The sequence below is a fragment of the Onychomys torridus genome, chromosome 8 (genome assembly GCF_903995425.1).
Source record: "Onychomys torridus chromosome 8, mOncTor1.1, whole genome shotgun sequence".
Lineage (NCBI taxonomy): Eukaryota > Metazoa > Chordata > Mammalia > Rodentia > Cricetidae > Onychomys > Onychomys torridus.
Genome location: NC_050450.1, coordinates 53,991,120 through 54,013,046, shown reverse-complemented (window position 1 = coordinate 54,013,046; position 21,927 = coordinate 53,991,120). Strand labels below are relative to the sequence as shown.

General features: G+C 38.8%; 1 protein-coding gene and 1 pseudogene across 4 annotated transcripts in view; one reads left to right on the top strand and one right to left on the bottom strand.

Moving 5' to 3' along the window:
* Map2k4 (mitogen-activated protein kinase kinase 4) overlaps positions 1–21,927 on the top strand; it is a 98,654-nt gene that overhangs the window by 21,142 nt on the left and 55,585 nt on the right. For all 4 annotated transcript variants that reach the window (XM_036197890.1, XM_036197889.1, XM_036197886.1 and 1 more), the window contains one exon: positions 9,970–10,072. Coding sequence is in view for 2 of the 4 variants with exons in the window: in XM_036197886.1 (XP_036053779.1) it covers positions 9,970–10,072 (103 nt within the window). In the remaining 2 variants the exon portion in view is untranslated. The remainder of the gene's footprint in view (positions 1–9,969; positions 10,073–21,927) is intronic.
* Positions 15,004–20,134, bottom strand: LOC118590177 (annotated as a pseudogene).

The following is a 21,927-nucleotide window of genomic DNA, read 5'->3' as shown; positions in this document are numbered from 1 at the left end:
TAACTAAGGCACACTCCTGAGACTCACCAGGCATCATTTGTGAAACATGAGAAATGATAGGAGCACAAATGTTCAGATTGTTCTGGCAGATCAGTGAAAATGTGTATATTTTCAAGGACTTTAAAAACCCAACTTGTTTTTTAGGCCTCAGTATGACTGAGTTTAGAGAACTGACTATTCTCCTTTAGAAAGATCTGGAATAAGTGACAATAAATGCCAATTATAGAAAAACTAAAAATAAGTTGTTAGTGTGTATGTGTGTGCAGGTATGTTCATGATTTGTTTGTGTGTGAAGGCTGGAGGTCAACTTCAGGTGTTATTCCTCAGGTTCCATATACTTTGTTTTTTAAGACAGTGTCTCACCTGGGGGTTGTGGAGCATGTCTTTAATCCCAGCTCTCAGAAGGCAGAGGCAGGTGGATCTCTGTGAGTTTGAGGCCAGTCTCACTCCCCCCCCCCCCCAAAAAAAAAAAGAAAAAAGAAAAAGACAAAGATAGTTTCCTATTGGTCTGGATCTTACTAAGTAGGCTAGGCTGGCTGGCTAGCAAGCCCTGAGCATCGTCCTCTCTCTGCCTCCCCATTGCTGGAGCACAAGTGTGTGCCACTTTGTCTTACTGTTATATGGGTTCTGGAGATTAAACTCAGGTCCTCATGCTTCCATGACAAATACTATATTGACCCAGCCACCCTTCCAGCCCTCTGAAGTAGAATTTAAAAAAGGGGTCAGGGACTTACAATTATAGCACCTTCTTCAAGTATTGTGACATTTTGGAGAGTGGGGTGTGTGTGTGTGTGTGTGTGTATGTGTGTGTGTGTGTGTGTATGCATGTATGCATGTGTGAAGACAAATTATATACATATGTATGTTTTCTTAAAATATTGGTTTTGTCTCATTACTCATTGCCTAGTTTTGTTTTTAAAGTTATTAATATGCATTGATGATTTCTAATGTTAATGGTTTCATTTTTTTATGATGTGTGTGTGTGTGTGTGTGTGTGTGTGTGTGTGTGTGTGTATGTGTGTGTGTGTACATGCATCCATATACCAGTGGTCTCATTGTGAGCATTGGAGATTAGAGGAGTTTCCCCTTCCACCATTTGGCTCCTGGGAATTGAACTCATGTTCTTGGACTTGATAGCAGATGCTTGTACTTTCTCTTGTTGTTTTTTTTAATGGTGTTTTTTTCTTGACAATAATGTAATATTCCAGTTATAGATATGCCACAGTTTTTATAAGTAATGTAGCATAAATATCACTGCTTTGAACATCTTTGCGTGCTTTTTAATATTCTTAGCATAATTTTGTAGAAATGGAGTTATTAGTTAAAGGTATTTTGAAATGTTTGCTACATGCTGCCTTTTGGAACTTGGACCAGTTTACAGTTGTAGTGACAGCGTGCTGCAGGTTAGTGTGGTTGGCGTGATAACAAGTGCTGAGACAGGGAAGAAGAAAATACATTTTCGCCCTCCTGGCCGATGACATGGTTATGGTGGGAAAGGTACTCATTTCTCAGTCAGTGGCAGATTGGGCAAGTTTGAAGAGGATGCCTACTGCTGCATTCTTTTGCTAATATTGACAGTAGGATCTATTTATTTTTGGTGGGATTACATGTTTTAACTTGTTTTATTTTTCTTATTGTTATGACCAGAGAGAAACAAAAGTAAAGGGAGGAAAGACTCATTGGGCTCATGGTTTCAGATGTTTAGTCTGGGATGGCTTGACCCCTTTGTGTTTGGGCAGACAAGTCATCGTGATAGTGGGATCAGGTGGCAGGGAAAGTTCTCCGCCTTTTTTCAGACAGGAAACAGAGAGAAGGGATTCAGCATGTGCTCATTTAAGAAGTCTCTTAGGTAGACAGCATGCCTGGATCCCGCATTCCTGTGAGCTGATATACTTCACTTAAGACTCACATATGTTCAAAGATTTTGGCTTGGAAGGTAATAACAACCCTTCTGATGTATTCTGATGTAAAGCCACATATGTCCCTCAAGGCAGTGAAGACTTTGGCTATAACTGTAATAAATATTAACCATGATCTTCTCACCTTTTGAATCAGTGGTGTTGGAGATATGTGGATTTGCTGACATATTTTATAAATTGTAAATGGTCTTTAGTCTTACAAGATTGAATTTATGTTGTCCAGTTCTGGCCATATGGATAATAGAATCTTCTTATATGATACAGTGAGAAAAAACAAGCATGTTAGGTTGAGTTGGAGGACATTGAGATACCAGCAAGTAAAATAATAAAATCGAAATCCAATAAATGCTTGTTAACACTCCTTTGTTTTAGGTATTTATTATGTATGGCACATTTGCAGATTTCATAGGTAAATCAGGATAGTTAAAAATTGAGAAGGTTAACAGTTGAATCACAGGAACAAACAGGGTCAGAGGGATGCTGGGTGGACCAGTGTGAGCATAGAGTCTCTCTGGGAACAAACTTGAAGATGAGGGTGTATGTGTGCATCTGTGTAGATGCACACTCTTGTGTGTACATTTGTAGAGGCAAATGTAGAGGCAAATGTACATTGCAGTTGATTTTTGGATGTGCTGCTTATATACATTTTACCTCAGTTTTGAGACAGGATTTCTCACTGAGCCTTGGAATTCACTGACTGGCTAACCCAGTGAACCCAGGAATCCTGGGGTTATAGGATGACACCTCTGCACTTGACTTTTTGTATGAGTATTGGGGACCTGAACTCCGGTCCTTATGCTTGTATAGCAAGTACTTTTCCCATGGAGTCAGTTTTGATGATTTTGAAACCAAACGTAATGTTGGTTCTTAATGAGTCATGAAGAAAAGAGTGTTTTCCTCATCTGTAGATGGTGAGTGAAGCTGTTTTCATGCCTGGATTATCATGACTGTAGATACAGTACATGAGTAGAAGACAGTCAGCTCCTTTATCAGGATCTTTGAAGGAGAGCCAAACTGTGAGATAGGCAAAGCTGATTGTGAACATGGTGTTAAAGGTTTGTGTTGCTTGAGCGGTTAGTTCAGGGAGAATATTTTGAGTTCTTTATATACCCAACTTTACTTAGCTCTAAGCAAAAGGATGAAGAACTCTAAATATTTTATTCTTTGATAATTCATATGTGCATATAATATATTGACTGTATTTTAATCATACCTCCTCCCTCCCCAATTCTTCCTGGAGCCCCAGTTTTCAGATTCATGGTTCTTAGTAACCTTGATGGCCCTATAGTTGACAGTACCTTTCTTATGGGAACTTTGAGGAGAACACTGTGTAGGTGAAGTGAGCTCATTTTGACTAGTGTGGGGCTTCTCAGACAGATTGGCCAGCAGAACTCTAAGAGTGGCGCCAAGAGGGTGCTCCCCTTAGTCCTTAGGGTCTTGGCCTGCCAAACTGCCCAGGCCAGCTGGGGGGCCAGGCACGATTTTAATTTTCCTAGTATTAACAAATGTTCTCACTTTCCACAAGCCATGAGGAGAACCAAAGTTAGGCAGTGTTTCCAACAGGGGTCCAGAGCAGTTCTTGGGAAATACATATACTGACTTATGCTTACAGCAAAAGCATCGAGTGCAATGTATACTCACATTTCTACTCCAGTTACTTGAGCAGCTGAAGTGGAGTTACCCAGGGCAGTGTGTGTCATATCTGTTCCCAGATCAGTAAGCATTGGGATCATTTTCCTTTCCTGGCATTGATCTTCTCATAGGAAACCCCTGAGACATCCATCTTTAGCCTTCTATAGGTTCCTTTTCTTTTCCTCCCTCCCTCCCTCCCTCCCTCCCTCCCTCCCTTCTTTCCTTTCTTTCTTTCTTTTAAAGTTTAATTAAAAAAAAAATCCATAGTAGTGTTTATGTGTGTTTGTATTTTTAGTGATTACAAATAACCAAGGGTATAGCTCAGTGTCAGAGTTGGTCCTTAGTGTACAGGAAGCCTCAGGTTCCATCTTCAACACCAACCTATCAACAGGAAATACCTGAATACATGGCAGCAGTGCATGATCCCCTGGATCTTTTGGGACACTTGAGGAAAGGAGGAGTCAGCAGTGATGGGTGAGGGAAGAGGATGGTTTGAAGGAAAAGCTGGTTACCTGTGGATGTTTGGAAGGAGTGTCTCTGGTCTGCAAGGCCACCCTCTTCCTCCTCTGCCTTAGTCTCCTCAGCCTGGGTCCTTTTCCTCCTCAAGACTAGTTTCAAGTTCATCATCAGCTAATGGTTGGCAGGGTTGGGTGTCTGCATGAGAGCTGGCAGGACAACTGGTCTTACTTGTCTTGGTTGAGACCTTTGTATCTGGAGAGACTGAAAACTTAACAGTTCTTTCATATATTTGTTAGTGAATGGTTAGAATAGATACTTATTTGCAGATTGAATGTAGACCATGTTTAAATCTAACTTACATAAATCATATTGTATTAAACTATGTACGTTTGTTTTTTTAAGTAAATTGCCTTTAAAGCCCCTCTCCTTCAATTTGATTTTTGTTAAGCTACAGTGCTGGAAAAAAATTCCTCTTTTCTGTGTGCTTTAACTATCTTTATCATCAAGAGAAGAGCTCAAGTGAACTTTCATTGTAGCATCTTGCTTCAGCATTCCCTGCAGTTTGCCTATTACTGGCCCCTCACCCACAAATTGAGAAAGTTGTTTAGTGTTTTTGCTTTCATAACAGTTTCTTTGTTCTTTCTTTGACTCCTGTTTGGTCTGTGTCTTTTGTCAGTTTTTGTTCATCTAGAGAGATCATGCATGATGTGTGTGTTAGTTGTTTTTAAGCACAACATGTGACAAATGAAGTTCAGCTTTTAACTTGGTGACTTCGTTGGGTTTGAGCTCATTAAGATACATGCTTGCTTGTCTTTAATTTTCAATGCTATCTTTGCTATATAACCCAATATTTATAGGTCCCAGGGAATAGAACTTAGTATCTTTAGGGGTCACCATTCAGCCTGCTATACTCTGGTCCTAAATTCGTCATATATAGCTTATGTGCAAAATACATTTATATTACTTCACCATCCCCAGAATTTTATCACAATGCAAATAGCACAATCATCAGAATCATTTCAGTCAGTTAGTGGTGAGACTCAGTGTATTGTCCATCCTGGCTCAATAATTTGTATTTGTGGACCTGGAAACTGGAAGACAAATGACCCGACTCCATGCTTCAGTGGTGAGAGGATGGCGTGAGTAATATTCTCATTCACAAAAGACAAAGTCGAAGAAACTGTTTAGACTCCAACACAGTGAGTCCTAGCAGGGCAAATCCCTTGCCTTTGAGAGTCACAAGGACAGCTCTTCAAGAAGAAAGGAGCATTTCTTAAAAGAATATTTTCATATTGCCGAATTCTGTCAGTTTGCTTTTTAAAAGCAATTTTCTGTTGGTGATTGTTTGACCTAGTCACCCTGACCAGCGGTTCTCTAGCCAAGCTTGTACTTGAGACGGGACCACTTTAACAAATAAAACATCTTGAATGTTTCTGTATTAGAACTTCACATAGTTCTTCTTGTTTATATTAATGTTCTTTGTCAAATTTGTTTTGTTTTGCTTGAGAGAGAGATAGAGTCTCACAGTGTAGCCCTGGCAGCCTGGAGCTTGCTTGTATTGACCAGCTTGACCTCATACCTGAGGTAATTCCCTTTCCTCAGCTTCCTGTGTGATGGCACAAGCCACCATACCCAAGAAGTTTGTTTCTTGCTTTGTTTCTAAATGTTAAAGATCACCTTGCTGTGCCACATGTGGTGGTGACACCGGTAATCCCAGCACACAAAGGCAGAAGCGGTCTCGAGAGGGTCAGTTTCAGGCTAGCCTGGTCTATATTAACAGGCTCCAGTTTGTCTGAGATTACTCTGCCACTGTTTCCTTCCCTACCCCACACCGCCAAGAAAGCATTTTAACTGATTTGACTTAATTGAAAATATATTTCTCCATGCACTGTTTTCTGATTGTGGTTTTCCCTCTTCCTACTTCCAGTTTCTCCCCATCTTCCCACCCGTCCAGATCCACTCCCTTTGTGTCTCTCCTTAGAAAACTAACAGGCATCTAAGGAGTAATCATACAATACAATGACGGTTTAAAAAAACAAATTGGGCTATGACAAAACAATCAAGAGAAAGAACCAAAGAAAAAGCACAAGAGCCACATATAGGTGCAGAGGCACACATGTTCATACACTCTTAAAAACCCCAAACTGGAAACTATAATATATACATAAAGGACTTGTAAGAGAAAAAAACAAAAACAAAAACAAACCAGAAACAGAAACAAAAAATAAAACCCTCCCTGACTTACCATTATGAGACAATATGCAAAGATACTTTTGAGCTCATTGAGTGTTGGCCATCTACTGCTAGGCATGGGGCCTACCTTTAAGAGTAGTTTCCCCAGTGAGACTCCCTTGGAGAAAACTATTCATTTGCAAGTGACTGTCAATTAGAGATAACTTCTCCTTTTAGCTGTTAGGACCCCATCTGTTACAGACCCCTGCAGGCCCTGTGCATGTTGTCACTGTCTCTGTGAGTTCATATGTGTGCCAACCCTGTTGTCACTAGAAGGCCTTGATTCCTTGGTGTCCACCATCACCTCTGGCTCTTAAACTCTTTCTGCCTCCTCTTCCACAGAGTTCTCCCATCCCTGAGAGGAGGAGGAATTTGATGGAGACCTCCCTTTTAGGCCTCAGTGTTCCAAGGTCTCTCACTCCCTGCATATTATCTGGCTGTGGGTCTCTGTATCTGTTCTCATTTGCTGTGGGAGGAAGCTTCTCTGATGATTGCTGAGCAAGGCAGAGATCTATGAGTATAGCAGAATGTCATTAGGAGTCATTGGATTGCTACATTCCTTTGGCAGAATAGTAGCATTTGGTTTTCTCCTGGGTTCCTGGCCACCCAAGATCATTGGGTGTGGGTTCCATGTTATGGAACTGGCCTTAACTCAAAATAGATGTTGGTTGGTTACTCCCACCAGCTTTGTGCCACTGTTGCACCAGCGTATCTTGCAGGTGGGTCACTGCTGTGGATGGATGGTTTTGCAGCGGGGTTGGTTTTACCTTTCTTCTTTGTTAGCATGCAGAGTGCCTTCCAGTAGCATGAATAGGGGTGAAGGCTCTAGGTAAGCACCAGCTTGACTTGTCTGAGTTCAGTGAGTTGTGTAGGTGTTGTCCTCAGTCATAGGGGCTTACTGTCGGTTTGCAGAGAGCCACCAGTTTCCTTGGCAATAGTCTGGGTTGTTTGGGCGTTCCCATGGGGATCCCATTGGCCAAGAACTTGATTAGCTGTAACCCATTGCCAGTACTGGAAGCTTCATTTGCTGATGAGAGGTGCCCAGTTGGGGGCTCTCTCTCCCCCATTATCTGGCCATTTCCTTAGATTGCCTTCATATATGTATATATTATAGGAAGCTTCTACTGTTTCCATATGACCTCTAAAATTAGTTTTAGTCCATCACCATATTCCCTTCCTTGCCCCCTTTTGTGTCCTCCTTCCTGTTTGGTCCTCCCATTCCAGTCCAACTCTTCTATTTACCTTCCTATGGAGGTCCCTTCCCACCTCAGTCCCTTACTCTCTACCTAGCCTCTGTGGTTCTATGGGTTATAGCTTGCTTATCAATGACGTAACAGCTAACTTCTGCATATAAGTGAATACACACCATATTTGTCTTTCTGGATCTGAGTTACCTTATTTAGGATTTTTTTTTTTAAGTTCCATCCATTTACCTGTGAACTTGAAGATTTTATTTTATTTTATTTTATGGCAACCCCCTAGTAATATATACTCCATTGTATAAATGTACCACATTGACAGACATCTAGGTTGTTTCCGATTTGTGGCTATTATGAATAGAGCAGCAGTGAACATGGTTGAATAAATCTCTCTAGTAGGATAAAGCATCCTTTGCATAAATGCCCAAGAGTGGTATGGCTGGAAATTGAGATAAATTGAGTCCCATCTTTCTGAAGAATCACCAAACTGATTTCTATAGTGGCTGTACACTCCCACCAGCAACGGTAATTCCCTACTCCATATCCTCACCAGCCAAGGTCATTGCCATTCTCATTAATATAAGATGAAATCTCAAAGTAGTTTTGATTTGCATTTCCCTGTTGAATAAGGATGTTGAACATTTTTAAAGTACTTCTCAGTCATTTGAGTTTTGTTTGAGAATTCTGTTTAGATCTGTACCCCATTTTAATGGTATTATGTTTTCTTGATGTCTAGTTTTTGTGTGTGTGTATGTGTGTTTTCTTTATGTATTTTGGATATTAGCCCTCTTTCAGATGTGTAGCTAGCTGGTAAAAAATTTTTTTCACCCTTTAGCCTGCTGCTTTGTCCAAATGATTTTTCCTTGTTTTGGTTTTAAGTTTTAAACTATGGCTGGTAATGCATGTCTATATTCCTAGCACTCACACTCAGGAGGTGGAGACAGGAGAATTAACAAATCAAACTCATTACTCAGTTACATGGTGACTTTGAGGCCAGGTGGGCTTCATGAAACCCTATATCAAAACAAACAACCAAAAAATGGTTCCCCAACCTCCTAATACAATATACTTTTAAAATGAAATCTGATGTTCTTGTATGCAGACCACCTCTTGCACATAGTTTGAAAGACCCTAGTTGAGTCAGATGAAAGTGGTTTGAAAGTACAGTTTGATAACTGACACAGCAGGTCATGTGAAAACTCCTGTACCATACTTATTTCTAAAGCGCTGTGCCTAGTATCTTCCTGATCGGCAGAAAGGCCCGTCCCTTCCAGCCGCTCTTAGGACTGCCCAGGAGCTGTATGCTCTCAGTCTGACATCCCTTGCTTCACTCCCCAATCTTGTATCTGCAGTTGGTGTGTTCTAGTAAACCTTTAGAATTGACTGAGGCGGGCAAGTGTTGATTGTAGAGATTGGCTGAGTAGACGTGTGTATAAGACACTCTGGAGGCATAAGTGCCAGAGAAAATATCCGTAAAATGAACATGAAACCAGAATGAGTGAAAGCCCTGTTATGTTACAGGATATCTGTAGAAACCCTAAAGAATTGATTCCATGTGGCTTATTGGCCCAGAAGGAAATATGGCTAGCAATGAAAGCATGTTGAAGCAGTACCATGGCCTGAGTGAAAAATTCAGAGAAAGCATTTGTCTGTCCATGTTTAGGGAAACAGTTTGCAACAGAAAGCAACAAATTGTTATTTTGGAGTGATACATGGATACACATGTTTTAAGAATGTTATATATTACATATATGTTTAACATTTTAAAAACTTTTCTCTGAATTTTCTGGTTTTTCTATAATGGACAGAATTTACTTGTGTATTAAAAAATGCTGATATTTCCCTGCATTTAAGCTCTGTAACTGTTGGGGTACCTGTATTGTTAGCTTGAGGTAGATCCATGCTGTGATAGTTTTTACTATCAGAGCTTCAGAATGCTTTAGATCTGCCACTCAGCACTTACACTGTTCTGAAGAAATGAAGGAAGGGGATTTTGGTTAAACGGAAGACATTTGGCTTCTAACACTGCAGTGTTTGAGCTCACCTTGGGTTAGATGATTCTACTGAGACTGGTACTTTTCCTGCCAAGTGTTAGACTTCTGGACTCTGAATGGGAAGCACCAAGCATCATCTGATGACCTGCAGCAGAGAGTGATTTGTGGGTGTGGGGCATGAGATAGCTTTTGTTTACTTTCTTTTCATTAGAAGATACTTGTTGCCTTTTCAAATATTGTTCTATAGTGACTGATTCATTACAGCAAGTTTCTCTGCCTTTTACTGAATTTCTCATGCCTTCAAAGTAATAACCAGGGGTTGGGGATTTAGCTCAGTGGTAGAGCGCTTGCCTAGCAAGCGCAAGGCCCTGGGTTCAGTCCTCAGCTCTGGGAGAGAAAAAAAAAAAAAAAAAAAAAAAAGACAAAATAACCAGTTTTATAATACTTGAATGTTAAAAAAGTCATTAAATTTAATCATTCCATGTATTTGTGGTTACTATTTGAAACTTTTACTTTGTGTTTCTCATTTCTCAGGTAAACGCAAAGCACTGAAGTTGAATTTTGCCAATCCACCTGTCAAATCGACAGCACGGTTTACTCTCCATCCTAACACTACAGGAGTCCAGAACCCACACATGTGAGTATGCTCAGGGACTAAGGGCAGAGCTTTCCACTGCTGCACTTCATGCAAAGCAAGGGGCTGCTGTTTCTGTTTCCTTATAGTAATTTGAAATGTCACCCTTTGAACTTAAATAGAAAGTTACTGATTCTGTAGTCTTTAGTTGAACACAATTTTCTTTTTTAAATGTTTACTTTGGAAAATACAGCCAGAGACACAGGCTCACTTATATCTTTCTTAATAAACTTTGGGCTTTCAGCTAAAGTGCAGGTTGTATTTAGAAGCGCAGCTGTCTTCTCACTGCGTTCGTCCCCACTCCTCATTTAGTGGAAATAGATTCTTGTTTCTAGAAGATTCGTGTGGTATATCAGTTGGTTCAAGTTAGTGTATAGATGTTGGTGTTGCCTTTTATTAGTCAGTATTTTAAAATGATAGAAATGGTAGTGTATCTTACTGAAAATACTGGGAACATGCTAATAACTTCAGAAATAATAATTTACCAAAACCTTCAGTCTAATTGATGTGGTGTATTAAAAAGTAATCTTTCTTACCCCAAACCTTCCTGAGCATGACAGCCAGATGCTTTTTACATTATCCATTTGTATTTTCATCTAGTCCTAGTGTTGAGATGCAGAGAGCAGGTGGTGACAGTTACAGTTAAAAGGCTGCAACAGAATCTCTATTCTTATGATTTAAATATAATTTATTCATGTCAGGATTCAGGCTTCATTGGACTTGAGATATATCTAGTCTTCTCAAAGAGGCACAGTTACTGGCTCTCTTCTGAAGTTAGGCACAACTTGTTTTTGCAAACAGTAACAAGTGGGTGCAGTGTCCTTTAACAGGGGTGACTGGAATACTATATTTTTGCCATAGTAATGTCTACAAATGAGAACTGTGTGTATGTATTAAGGGTTTCACCAGTAACCTTAGAATGAAGGTTAGCTGTCTGGGAAAGCTATCCGCTCATGGCTAAGCTTCTCTTAAGAGCTTAGCTGGAGTCTCACAATCATCTGTAATTCCAGTTCCCTGGAGTTTGACACCTTCTTCTGGCCTCTGTGGGTACTGGGTGTGTAAACATACATGCAGGTGAACCCCTCCCCCCTCCACACACCACACACACACACACACACACACACACACACACACATATACACATACACACTCACTCACTCACTCACTCACTCACACCTCCCCTCCCCCCCCACTATATATTTAGAATGACCTGAAAATAAATGAGTATTGATATTTTGGGGGCTTAAGCACTGGAATCTACAATTTAAATTCAGGGCCTTTTGTTGAGACCAAGGCCTCATTTCCCTTTGTTTGATACCTTGGCATGAAGATTCCATTTTAAAGTCCTATGTTAATCTCCAGTACTCTGAATTCTGTAGTATACTTCCTCAGTAAAACTTCACTGAAAAGAGCACTCACTGTTGGGTACATTGTAGAAAATGTTATCTTCTTTTTGAGACAGAGTCTGTGTAGTTCAGACTGACCTCTAACTCACAATGTTCCTCCTGCTTCAGCTTTCTGAGTGCTGAGATTATAGGTTTGGGTCAGCATACCTGGCCAACTTTTGCCTTTAACTTTTTCTGTAGATATGAGCAGTAATGGAAACTAAGTGCTGGCTTCTTCTCAGCACTATCACTATCTCTGGCTTGGCTGTAGTGCACAGTTCTGAGTTGTAATACTCATGTTTGTTATTTCATTTGATGAATTGAGGGAGAGAGTTGGGAAGAGTTGGGTTGGAGGGCAGAGAGACTGAAGTTCTGTGGAAATGCTTTCTTTTCTTTCTTTCTTTCTTTTTTTTTTAAAGATTTATTTATTATGTATATAGCATGTATGACTGCAGGCCAGAAGAGGGCACCAGATCTCATTACAGATGGTTGTGAGCCACCGTGTGGTTGCTGGGAATTGAACTCAGGACCTCTGGAAGAGCCAGTGCTCTTAACCTCCGAGCCATCTCTCCAGCCCTGGAAGTGCTTTCTTTACTTCTGTACAAAGTGGATGGCTAAAAGACAAAGAGCTTTTTAGCTGGAGGTGGGAGAGGGCTCTGCCTGCATTCTCCAAGCAGCCCCAAGACACCTGATCTCTGCCCAGTTTGTCTCTCTCCTCTTCTCCCCCTTTAATAGGCAGAGAGTAGATTCTGTTGTGGAGGGAAGGTTTATGCATGAGGCTGCTTGCTGCACTTGGGGATTCAAACTAGGCAGAAAGGTGAGTTTTATCTCTATTACAGACTTCTACTGTGTTTCCTCCCTGTTCTTGTGCCTTAGGTCACTGCTAAAGCAGAGAGGGGTCATGTTTGCTTGGCATAATCTAAGGCTCTGTGACTGCTTATGTCCTGTGGGTTCAAATAGGTTTTGGGATTGACCCTATTCTGCATCCTCACTGATGCTTCTTGTATTTGATCTTCTGTGGTGAAAACCAACCAACCCTTCCTTCCTTCCTTCCGTCCTTCCTTCCTTCCTTCCTTCCTGCCTTCCTGCCTTCCTGCCTTCCTGCCTTCTTGCCTTCTTGCCTTCCTGCCTTCCTGACTGACTTCTTGCCTTCCTGCTTTCCTGACTGCCTTCCTGCCTTCCTGCCTTCCTGACTGACTTCCTGCCTTCCTTCTTTTGTCTGTCTGCTCTCTTGAATCCTCTGTCTAGGCAGTTTTTCATTTCAGTTTTGTCTGCCTTGCTAATTCAGTTACTGCTTACTTTTACTTTGTTCTTCCTAGCATTTATTATTACTATTTCTTCTTCTTCTTCTTCTTCTTCTTCTTCTTCTTCTTCTTCTTTTTTTGTAAAAAGTTTTGCTTTTATTTTAGTAGGTATTAGAAAGTAACTTGACATTTCTGAGCTTGGAAACTGTGATAGGTGGATGATAGTGTTAGTTAGCTCCATGGCTTATAAACATAGGGTAGTTAACAATATGTACAGGATTAAGAGACTCCTGTAATAGTTCAACTAAAAAATGAATTGGTCAGAATCTATAGATAAAACTTTAGAGATCAATTGGGTTAGATTGAGAAGATTCTCTCAGTTGATTAGACCCAAATCAAGAAAATACCTTAAATACTTATTTTAGTCCATTTAGTTTAAAGAAACATAGCTAGATATATACATTATTTCTGAAAAAATATAATTAAAAATAGGAAATTAGAAATGATCTTCACTTTTTTTTTAAGATTTATTTTTATTTATTATGTAAAGTGTTCTTTCTGCAAGTCTGCCATACGCCAGAAGAGGGCATCAGATCTCACTATAGATGGTTGTGAGCCCCATGTGGTTGCTGGGAATTGAACTCAGGACCTGTGGAAGAGCAGACAGTGCTCTTAACCTCTGAGCCATCTCTCCAGCCCATGATCTTCACTTCTATATAAGATTCCCTCCTCCATTTTTGTATGACCTGTTGTAAATTGTTTATTAGCAAAATGTAACACAGGAATACTTAATTTCGGGTATTTTCCTTCATAGTCATCTAATAAAACAATAATGTGTTTTTATATTATCTAACACAGTTAAATAATACCAATTAGTTTTATTATCCTGAAGAAGCAAAGTGATATATAGCTAAAAATAATAACTATCCACTTACAAAATAGTTACTTGTAATTGAGGGGAACTAATATTTATTGAGTACTTTCTATTTTCGAGGTCCCTGGACATCTTTTTTATATTATAGAATGCTCAGAACCATCCTACCAGAGGATTACTTTTCATTTAAAAACAACAACAAAACAAAAATCAGAACCCCGACACAAACGGAGAATGAGATCAATGGGACTGTGCTCAGTGCCTCAGGCAGTGACATGTCTAGCTGTTATGTTGGCAGTTCCCAGGGCACATGCCACTTCTTCCTCACGTGTGTGCGGTAGCCATAGTCGTTAGTGTAAATTCATTTCTCTGAAATTCAATATTAACAGTATTTTTATTTATAACATCATCAGTTCTCTTTGGATAAAGTCTTAGCTATTTAGTTACAATTTCTTCCCTATAAGCTTTACTAAAATATATATAGAAGGGAATATATAGTTTTAAGTGTTACTCTGTCATTTTAGATGTAAAAATTAATAGAAATATACTTCAAAAAAACATACCTATTAAGAAACAGATGCAAAACTATGATTTCTAAAATATATTTAAGATTAAACTTTTTGGTTTATAAATATAGTTTTACAAATATAGGATGTTCAGGCACTTAGATGACTGTATTACAATGGTAAGCTATATATATACATATATAAAATACTGAGGTATATTCTCTTTAACTTTTAAAACATCAACTGAGTTCAACTGAAATAGAATACTAATAATGATATTTTCCTTTACATTATAGGTGTGTAATTAGTGCCAAATGGGTTACATAACACAAAGGATATTGAAGATAATCTAATAGTTAATATTAAATTCTAGACAACTTCTATTACATAAGTGTATATCATCTTGTAGAAAATCTTTTCTGATAAACTATCTTCATAGAAAGGGAAGGAACTACAAAGAAACAGATTATTAATGACAGAATAAGTGCTGTTATTTTACAGATTAGTGACTGAGCCTCCTCTTTTTCCCCCAGTATTGGTGACTGGACTCTAAGGCCTTGCATAAACCAGCTGAGTTCCCTATCACCAAGTTACATTCCTAGCCCTCTGAGAGTCAAGATACTAGCTTGTTCTAGTCATACGCCAGTGGCAGAACTGGGATTGATGCAGTCTGGGCAGTTTTGACTTTGTTTTTGTTCATTATTTTTATAAATAAATCTTACTGTTTTGGCTCTAATTAGGGAAACTATCAAGTAATAAAACCATTTCTTCAGCCAACCACTTCTTTTAGTTTCCCCTATTATAATGAGCATTATAAGAACAGGATGTTGTTTGTAACATTAGTGCATTTTCATAGCTTCATTAAGAACTTTATCTACAGGACAAGGTTCACTTCACATATCATTTTGATTTAATTGGAAAAAGTTTATACAAAAATCATAACTTTCAAAACTTGTATCACAGTGGTTTCATGTGTTGTGAAATGATTCTCTATTATCTTGACATTTTCTTCAGATAGCCAGTTCTCCTGCCTTAGTTGGCTTATAAAAGCTTCCAAAGTCTTCAATCTTGCTAGAGATTGTTGTTCTTGTAGTTGAAGAAGAATGGCCTTTGAATGTAGGTTAGAGACTTTCCAAAGATGTTCCTTCTTTATGTCTTGTCTGCAGTATGAATATTCAGTTTGTAAACTTGTGCACTGTAGTCTACATCCTTATTTAAGGAGTCTAAGTCAGTAACCTCCATTTCCATGGCTTACTTGGGGCTTGTGTGACAGAGTTAATTGCAGCTTTTGAAGTTTCTGTGGGTATAAAAATGGCAATATCAAACTTGTTACTTGTGTTTAATTCTTAATTGTGCTGAAGAGGAATGAATTTTCCTGACCTGACACAGTTTCCACAGAATTATTTATAAAGTTTGAATTAGCAAGATGATTGGTAATGATATCTTCTGAATTTGAATTTGTCAAAGTGACAGTTTGAGAATTTAGATTCTCAGAAGATGCATAAAACCCAGCTACAACTAAATCTTGATTTTTGATGTTTCCAAAGTATCTTGTTTAAGAGTTAATGTGTTACTTTGTATGCTATGCTATTAAACATGGTGGCTTCACTCAGACAGTTGAATCAAGTGGGTAACTGTGCATGTTCAGGCAGTACACCAGTGTTACCTGTATTTTTTTCTTTCCTTTATTTGATGCAAATGATCCTTTGGACTTAGCTTTCAACATACTTCTTTCTCATGTTCCAGTTTTTTTTCTCTGGGTATTTTTTTTTTTTAAAGAAATATCTTTTCCCTGACAGTATTCAGGCAAAGAAAAATACTGTTGAAATTGTCGTTTGCTTTAAATAAAGGATACCCCATTTGACATCAACAGAGTCAGGAGTAAAATGCACACTGCATGGGAACTGATATTTACTGGGAATCCAAGAGTCTCATTTCACATTCTCTAGCTACTTTTCAAGTTTTTCTTTATCATGTAGAGTTAACAAAACACTCAGCTTCCATTCTTTACTCTTACCATGTTTTTTGCAGTATGTGGCTGAGCAGTAGGCATCACGCACACTTGATGACCTGGCTGCCAGCGGTGTGGGCAGCTGATGTTTCTTTTCTAGTGCTTCCTTCTTTCCTAGTTTTTTACATCATGAGCTTGATGCTCACAAATGTCTGTTCACTAGTGTTAGGAGAGCAAAAGGAAGATACTGCATGCCTATTTAGAAGTTGCATTAGTGGGGGTTTTGAAATTAAACCTTTTGATTGAAGGAATGATGTGTTCCCATAGAAAGCTGATCTCCGAATACTTTTCTTTTTGCGATGGTAAAGAGTTTAAGGGAGTTTTAGGAATGATCTTAAATTGAGTATATAGCCCAGGCTGGATTGGAACTCTTGCCTCAGCTACCTAAGTGTATGGATTCTGGGTGTATACCATGAAGCCTGGCCCTACATGTTTTGTAAGTCACATCCACCCCACTCACCCCCCTCAGAAATGGGCATCAGTTAAACTCAATCTGAGAAATTATGAAAGTTCTAAAGAGTCAGAAAAAAAAAGCCTAAAGATATTGTGTAGTCAAGTTTCTCTGGTCCTGCCTGGCTCCCATGTCCCCATAGAGGCTCAATATTAATTATAACTGCTCAACCATTAACTCAGGCTTATTACTGACTAGCTATAACACTTAATTTAACCCGTAATTCTTATCTATGTTTAGCCACGTGGCTTAGTATCTTTTCTCAGTTCTGTCTTGTCGTCTTGCTTCCTCTGTGTCTAGCTGGTAACTCCTGAGTCTCCCTCTGCTCTTCCCAGCATTCTTCTATTCTTCTTGCTCTGCCCATCAGTGTTTTATTAAACCAGTATACAAGAGTGTTATCCCACAGCAATATTGGCTGTTTTTTGTTTTTTGTTTTTTGAGGCAGGATTTCTTTGTGTAACAGTTCTGGCTGTCCTGGAACTTACTTTGTTGACCAGTCTAGCCTCGAACTCACTGAGATTCTCTTGCCTCTGCCTTCCAAGTGCTGTGATAAAGGCAAGTGCCACCACCCAGTGCCTAAGGATATTGTTACAAAGTATCTCACTACCTAGGCAAGGCACAAAGTCCTTTAGAAGATTAATGAGTAATATTGAAGAGCTAGGAAAGAGTGAATTCAAGTGTTAAATGAGAAGAAAGGAGATAATAAAAATAGCAGAACTTTAGGTGACATGAAATAGATGAATAATAGAGAATACTTAACCATTTCAAAAGTTGTTCCTAAAAGGAAATAAATAAGTGAGGTACTGTACATGCATTTGCTGTATGGCAGGTAAGAGTCTAGAGAATCAAGAGCCCAGCATGGGTTATATAGCCAGACTCAAAACAAGAAAACTAACAGCAGTGATAAATGCCTAGGGCATTTAAAACAAAAGAAGTTCAGCGACATGTGGAGTCAGCCTGTTGTAGATCTACCACTTGGGAGGACAAGGTGCCCCTTCCCAAAAAAGAGACGAAAAAGAACTCCAGGCTACCATTGTAAAATTGAAAGAGGGGCTATCACTACAGAAATATAGTAATTTATCACAAGAAATTTAGCAAGTTGAGTTAGTTTGTGACATAAATAACCAAAACTGACTCAAGAAATCCCTCATCTGGTAAAAAGTTGAATTTATTTGTACTTTCTCAGAAAGGCAATGTGGGACCTTGGTGGTTTTCCTGTACTTGATAGCAAATAAAAAAAGGAAGAGGTGTGGGTCCCAGCTCAGTGTGTCTGTTAGTGACACTACCTAATGTGTGTGAGGCCCTGGTGGAAACAAACAACAGCAAAAAAATAATAGCAATATTATGTTTACAGAACGTTTTCTACAACAGAGTAAGGAACATTTCTTAGCTCATACTTTGGAGTCAGCATAACACTCATAGAAACCAAACAAGCACATTATAAAGCAAAGGAGACCATGGAACTCCAGCATTAATAAACACAGTTAAATCCTCATAAACACAAAATTGGATTCACCTTGATTGGATATTTGAAAATGATCCTTACAGTTCACTGCATTAATAAACCAAGGGAGAGAAATATGACCATTTTCAACAGGTACAGAAAAATATTTGACATTACTTATCAAAAACATTTCATTAAACTAAGGGTGTAGTTCCTCCCTCATTGGTGGCCTCTGAGGAAGTGTGCTCACTATAGAACACTTAGTGATAAAAGACTCAGTGCTGTCTGTGGTCTCTGAACAGAAAGACATACAGACTGGATTGCAAACTATTCTTTTTTCAGACAGATGTTGTGATTGCATATGTAGAAAACCTTAATCTACCAAAATTACTAAAATTATGAAGTGACTTTAGCAAGGGGTCAGGGAATTCTTTCTATAACCATCTGTTAGTATACATAAACACTGGAAAGTAAAATGTTAGAATGATTATAGAGGCCTTAAAAGTACAAACTCTTTTTAGATATTCTTGAAGAAAACACACTAAGAATTTCTAACACATTAGTTACTGAGAGAAAATGAAAGACTTGAATACATGGGCAGGATGTCTTGTTCTGGGCTAATCATGTATGTAGTTCAGTGATAGAGTACTTGCCTAGCATGTGCCAAGTCCCCTTATCATCACAGCCATACACAGTCATGCACACATACATGCACACACAAAAAAATGTATTCCTATGTTGAAAGGTACAGGATTACTAACTGTCTGTTCTAATCACTCACTTTCATTTATTAATTCAACTCGGGGGGACCTTTAAAACCCTAACATGCACTGCACATGCATGCAAACAATGGAATGGTGTGTTCCTGGTTTGGAAAGTACAGCATTACTAGGCTGTCTGTTCTTATCACATTCATTATTAATTCAACTCAGGAATAACTTAGCAACACACACACACACACACACACACACACACACACACACAGCCATTTTGATTATGTAATTTATGTGGAAATATAAAGGATGTAGAATAGTGAAAAATACTTTTATAAAAAATGATGAAGCTGAAGGATGTACATTACTTGATTTCAAGGTTTAGTATGAAGATACAATAACTGAAGCTTTGTAGAAGAATGGTATTATGGTTAGACAAATGCATTAATAAGATGGAATAGAAGTTCAGTGCTTGAGCACACATGTACAGTTCGTTAATTTTTGTCTAAGATGCCTGTACAGTTCCAGGTAAAGGACAGACCTTTTATGCTGATGGAACACACTGGGATGAAATCTATAGCAGAGTGAACCTTAATTCCTAATTCACACCAGGTGCTTGAGATACAGCATTGTCCTAAAGGGTAGAGAAGAAATTCCATTCAACTTATAAAGGAAAACATCCTAATGTATTTCTCTGGCACAGGTGAAGACTTAATTAATACACAGAGGAACACACTTAGTAGTGTAAATTGCCATCAGAGATAAATTGAACTTCACTGAAGATAATGTTTCTGCTTACCAGAAGTTTCTTAGGAAAGTATATAGGCCAGTCATGCAGTGAGAAGATAACTCTGCATTTATCTGACAAAGGAATTTTGGATATATAATAAACTACTCAGAACAAATGACCACATTTACAAAATGGGTTTTAGGCTTATGTGGACATTTCACAAAGAAACTTAGGACTAGGTAATAAATACATGGAAATGGAAGACATGTTTAACATTAGTAATCAGAAGAGATAGACTAAAATAAGAATGATGTTGCTCACCTGCCAGAATGGCCCAAACTTAAAAGGATGGTATCAGAATTCTCATATATTGTTGAGGGAAGAGAAAAGGGTTTAATTACTTTAGGGAACTCCTCAATGGTTACTTATGAATTAAAACATGACCTAGCCTTGTATTCATTGCCCAGGGTAAAAATGTTGTTTGAAAAATTGCATTTGAACATTCATAATAACTGTTCATTGTGGTTCCCACAACTAGAAAGAATACAAATGTCTAGTAATGGGAGGATGGATGGATAAATTGTATCTTACTGGAATGCAATAAAAATTACTGATCCACATAGGCATATGTAAATCCAGAAGTGCTAAGACAAAGCAAGGCACCAAGGAGAGCACACACCATTCCGTTCATCTGTCTGAATTTCCATAGTTGACAAGGCTGAAATCAGTGGTAGTGGTTGAGATCAGAACAATCTTTGTCTTGGGGAGATTGACAAGAATGGCACAGGGAGCTACAGGTTTTTTGTCTTGTTAAATCTTGCAATACCTAAGTGTGTATGAATTTGCCAAAACTTAATGTACTGCATGGTTATGATTTGAACGTTTCACTATATGTAAATGGTATTATAATTTAAAGAAACAACAGAAACAATAAAGTTATATGGATAGATTGCTTGTTCCTACTCAACAGTAAAAGTGTTTTTCTGTTATTTTTCTCAAATCACACACGCATTTCAATAGTCATAATGTAGTTATAATTTTCCTGCCTGGCCCACAGTCAGGACAAATCTCTCTTACCCGCCAGTCCCACAGTCGCTCAGACCCAACCAAGAAAGCACATAGAAACTTATATTGCTTATAAACTGTATGGCCGTGGCAGGCTGCTTGTTATCTACCTTTTCTATCTTAAATTAACCCATTTCTGTTAATCTATACTTTGCCACATGGTGTGTGGCTTACCAGTGTCTTTACATGTTGCTTCTCCTGGCGGCGGCTGGCGGTGTCTCCCTCCAGCCTTCTACTTCCCAGAATTCTCTTCTCTCTTGTCCCGCCTATACTTCCTGCCTGGCCACTGGCCAATCAGAACTTTATTTACACAGAGCGATATCCACAGCAGTCATAATATTTGGTGATAAATATATGAACACAGGTGTTGGTTGAATTCACTTCTTATGTTAGTAGAGAAGTATATGACAAATGTCATTTCTGCTCACTCAGTTTCCCTTGCTAGGATGCTTGAAAGAAATGTAGAATAATTTATTTAGCAGTGCTAGCGATTTTATCCAGGGCCTTAAAACTACTATTAAAGTTTCTACCATTGAGCAGACCCAGCTATAGAGGGATTTGTTTGTGTGAAATTGATTTATTTAGTTTATGTGCATATATGTAGGTATGCTTATCTAAGTTTATGTATACTGTGTGTGCTGATGTCTATGGAGGCCAGAAGAGGGTGTCAGACCCCTTAGAACTACAGTTACAGGTGGTTGGGAGCTGAACACAGGTCCTCTGCAAGAGCATTAAGCACTCTTAGCCACTGAACCATCTCTGCAGCCTGAGTGAAAATTTTTATCAAGTTGTTATCAAGTATTATCTGGTACTCAGTCTACTCTGGAACACTTGTTGCATCATGCCAAATCTAGTGTATGTCTGAGTGGTTGGCTGCCTTTAGATAACATTGGGACTTGTCTTTATTATACCTTCAAAAGAGCATTGTTGAGTTAGATGTGGTCTTGCACCTATTGTCCCAGCTACTAAGAAAGCCAAAGTGGGAGTTCCCTGTGCCCAAGAGAAAGGCCAGCCTGGACAGAATAGTTAGGCTCTGTCTCAATAAACAAAAATATCAGTCTTTTAATATAGATAAGTATAATCTTACCATTTAGATTTAACATATCTTTAAAAAATTAATACATAGGGTTGGGGATTTAGCCCAGTGGTAGAGCGCTTGCCTAGCAAGCGCAAGGCCCTGAGTTCGATATTCAGCTCAAAAAAAAAAAAAAAGGAAAAGGAATAATTAATACATGTTCCAATTTGGCCAAATGTGGTGGTGCATACCTTTAATCCCAGCACTTAAGAGGCAGAGGCAGGTAGATCTCTTTGAGTTCAAGATCAGCCTGGTCCACATAATGAGTGGCCAGCTAGAACTACATAGTGAGACCCTGTCTCAAAAAACACAACAACAAGGGCTGGAGAGATGGCTCAGAGATTAAGAGCGCTGTTTGCG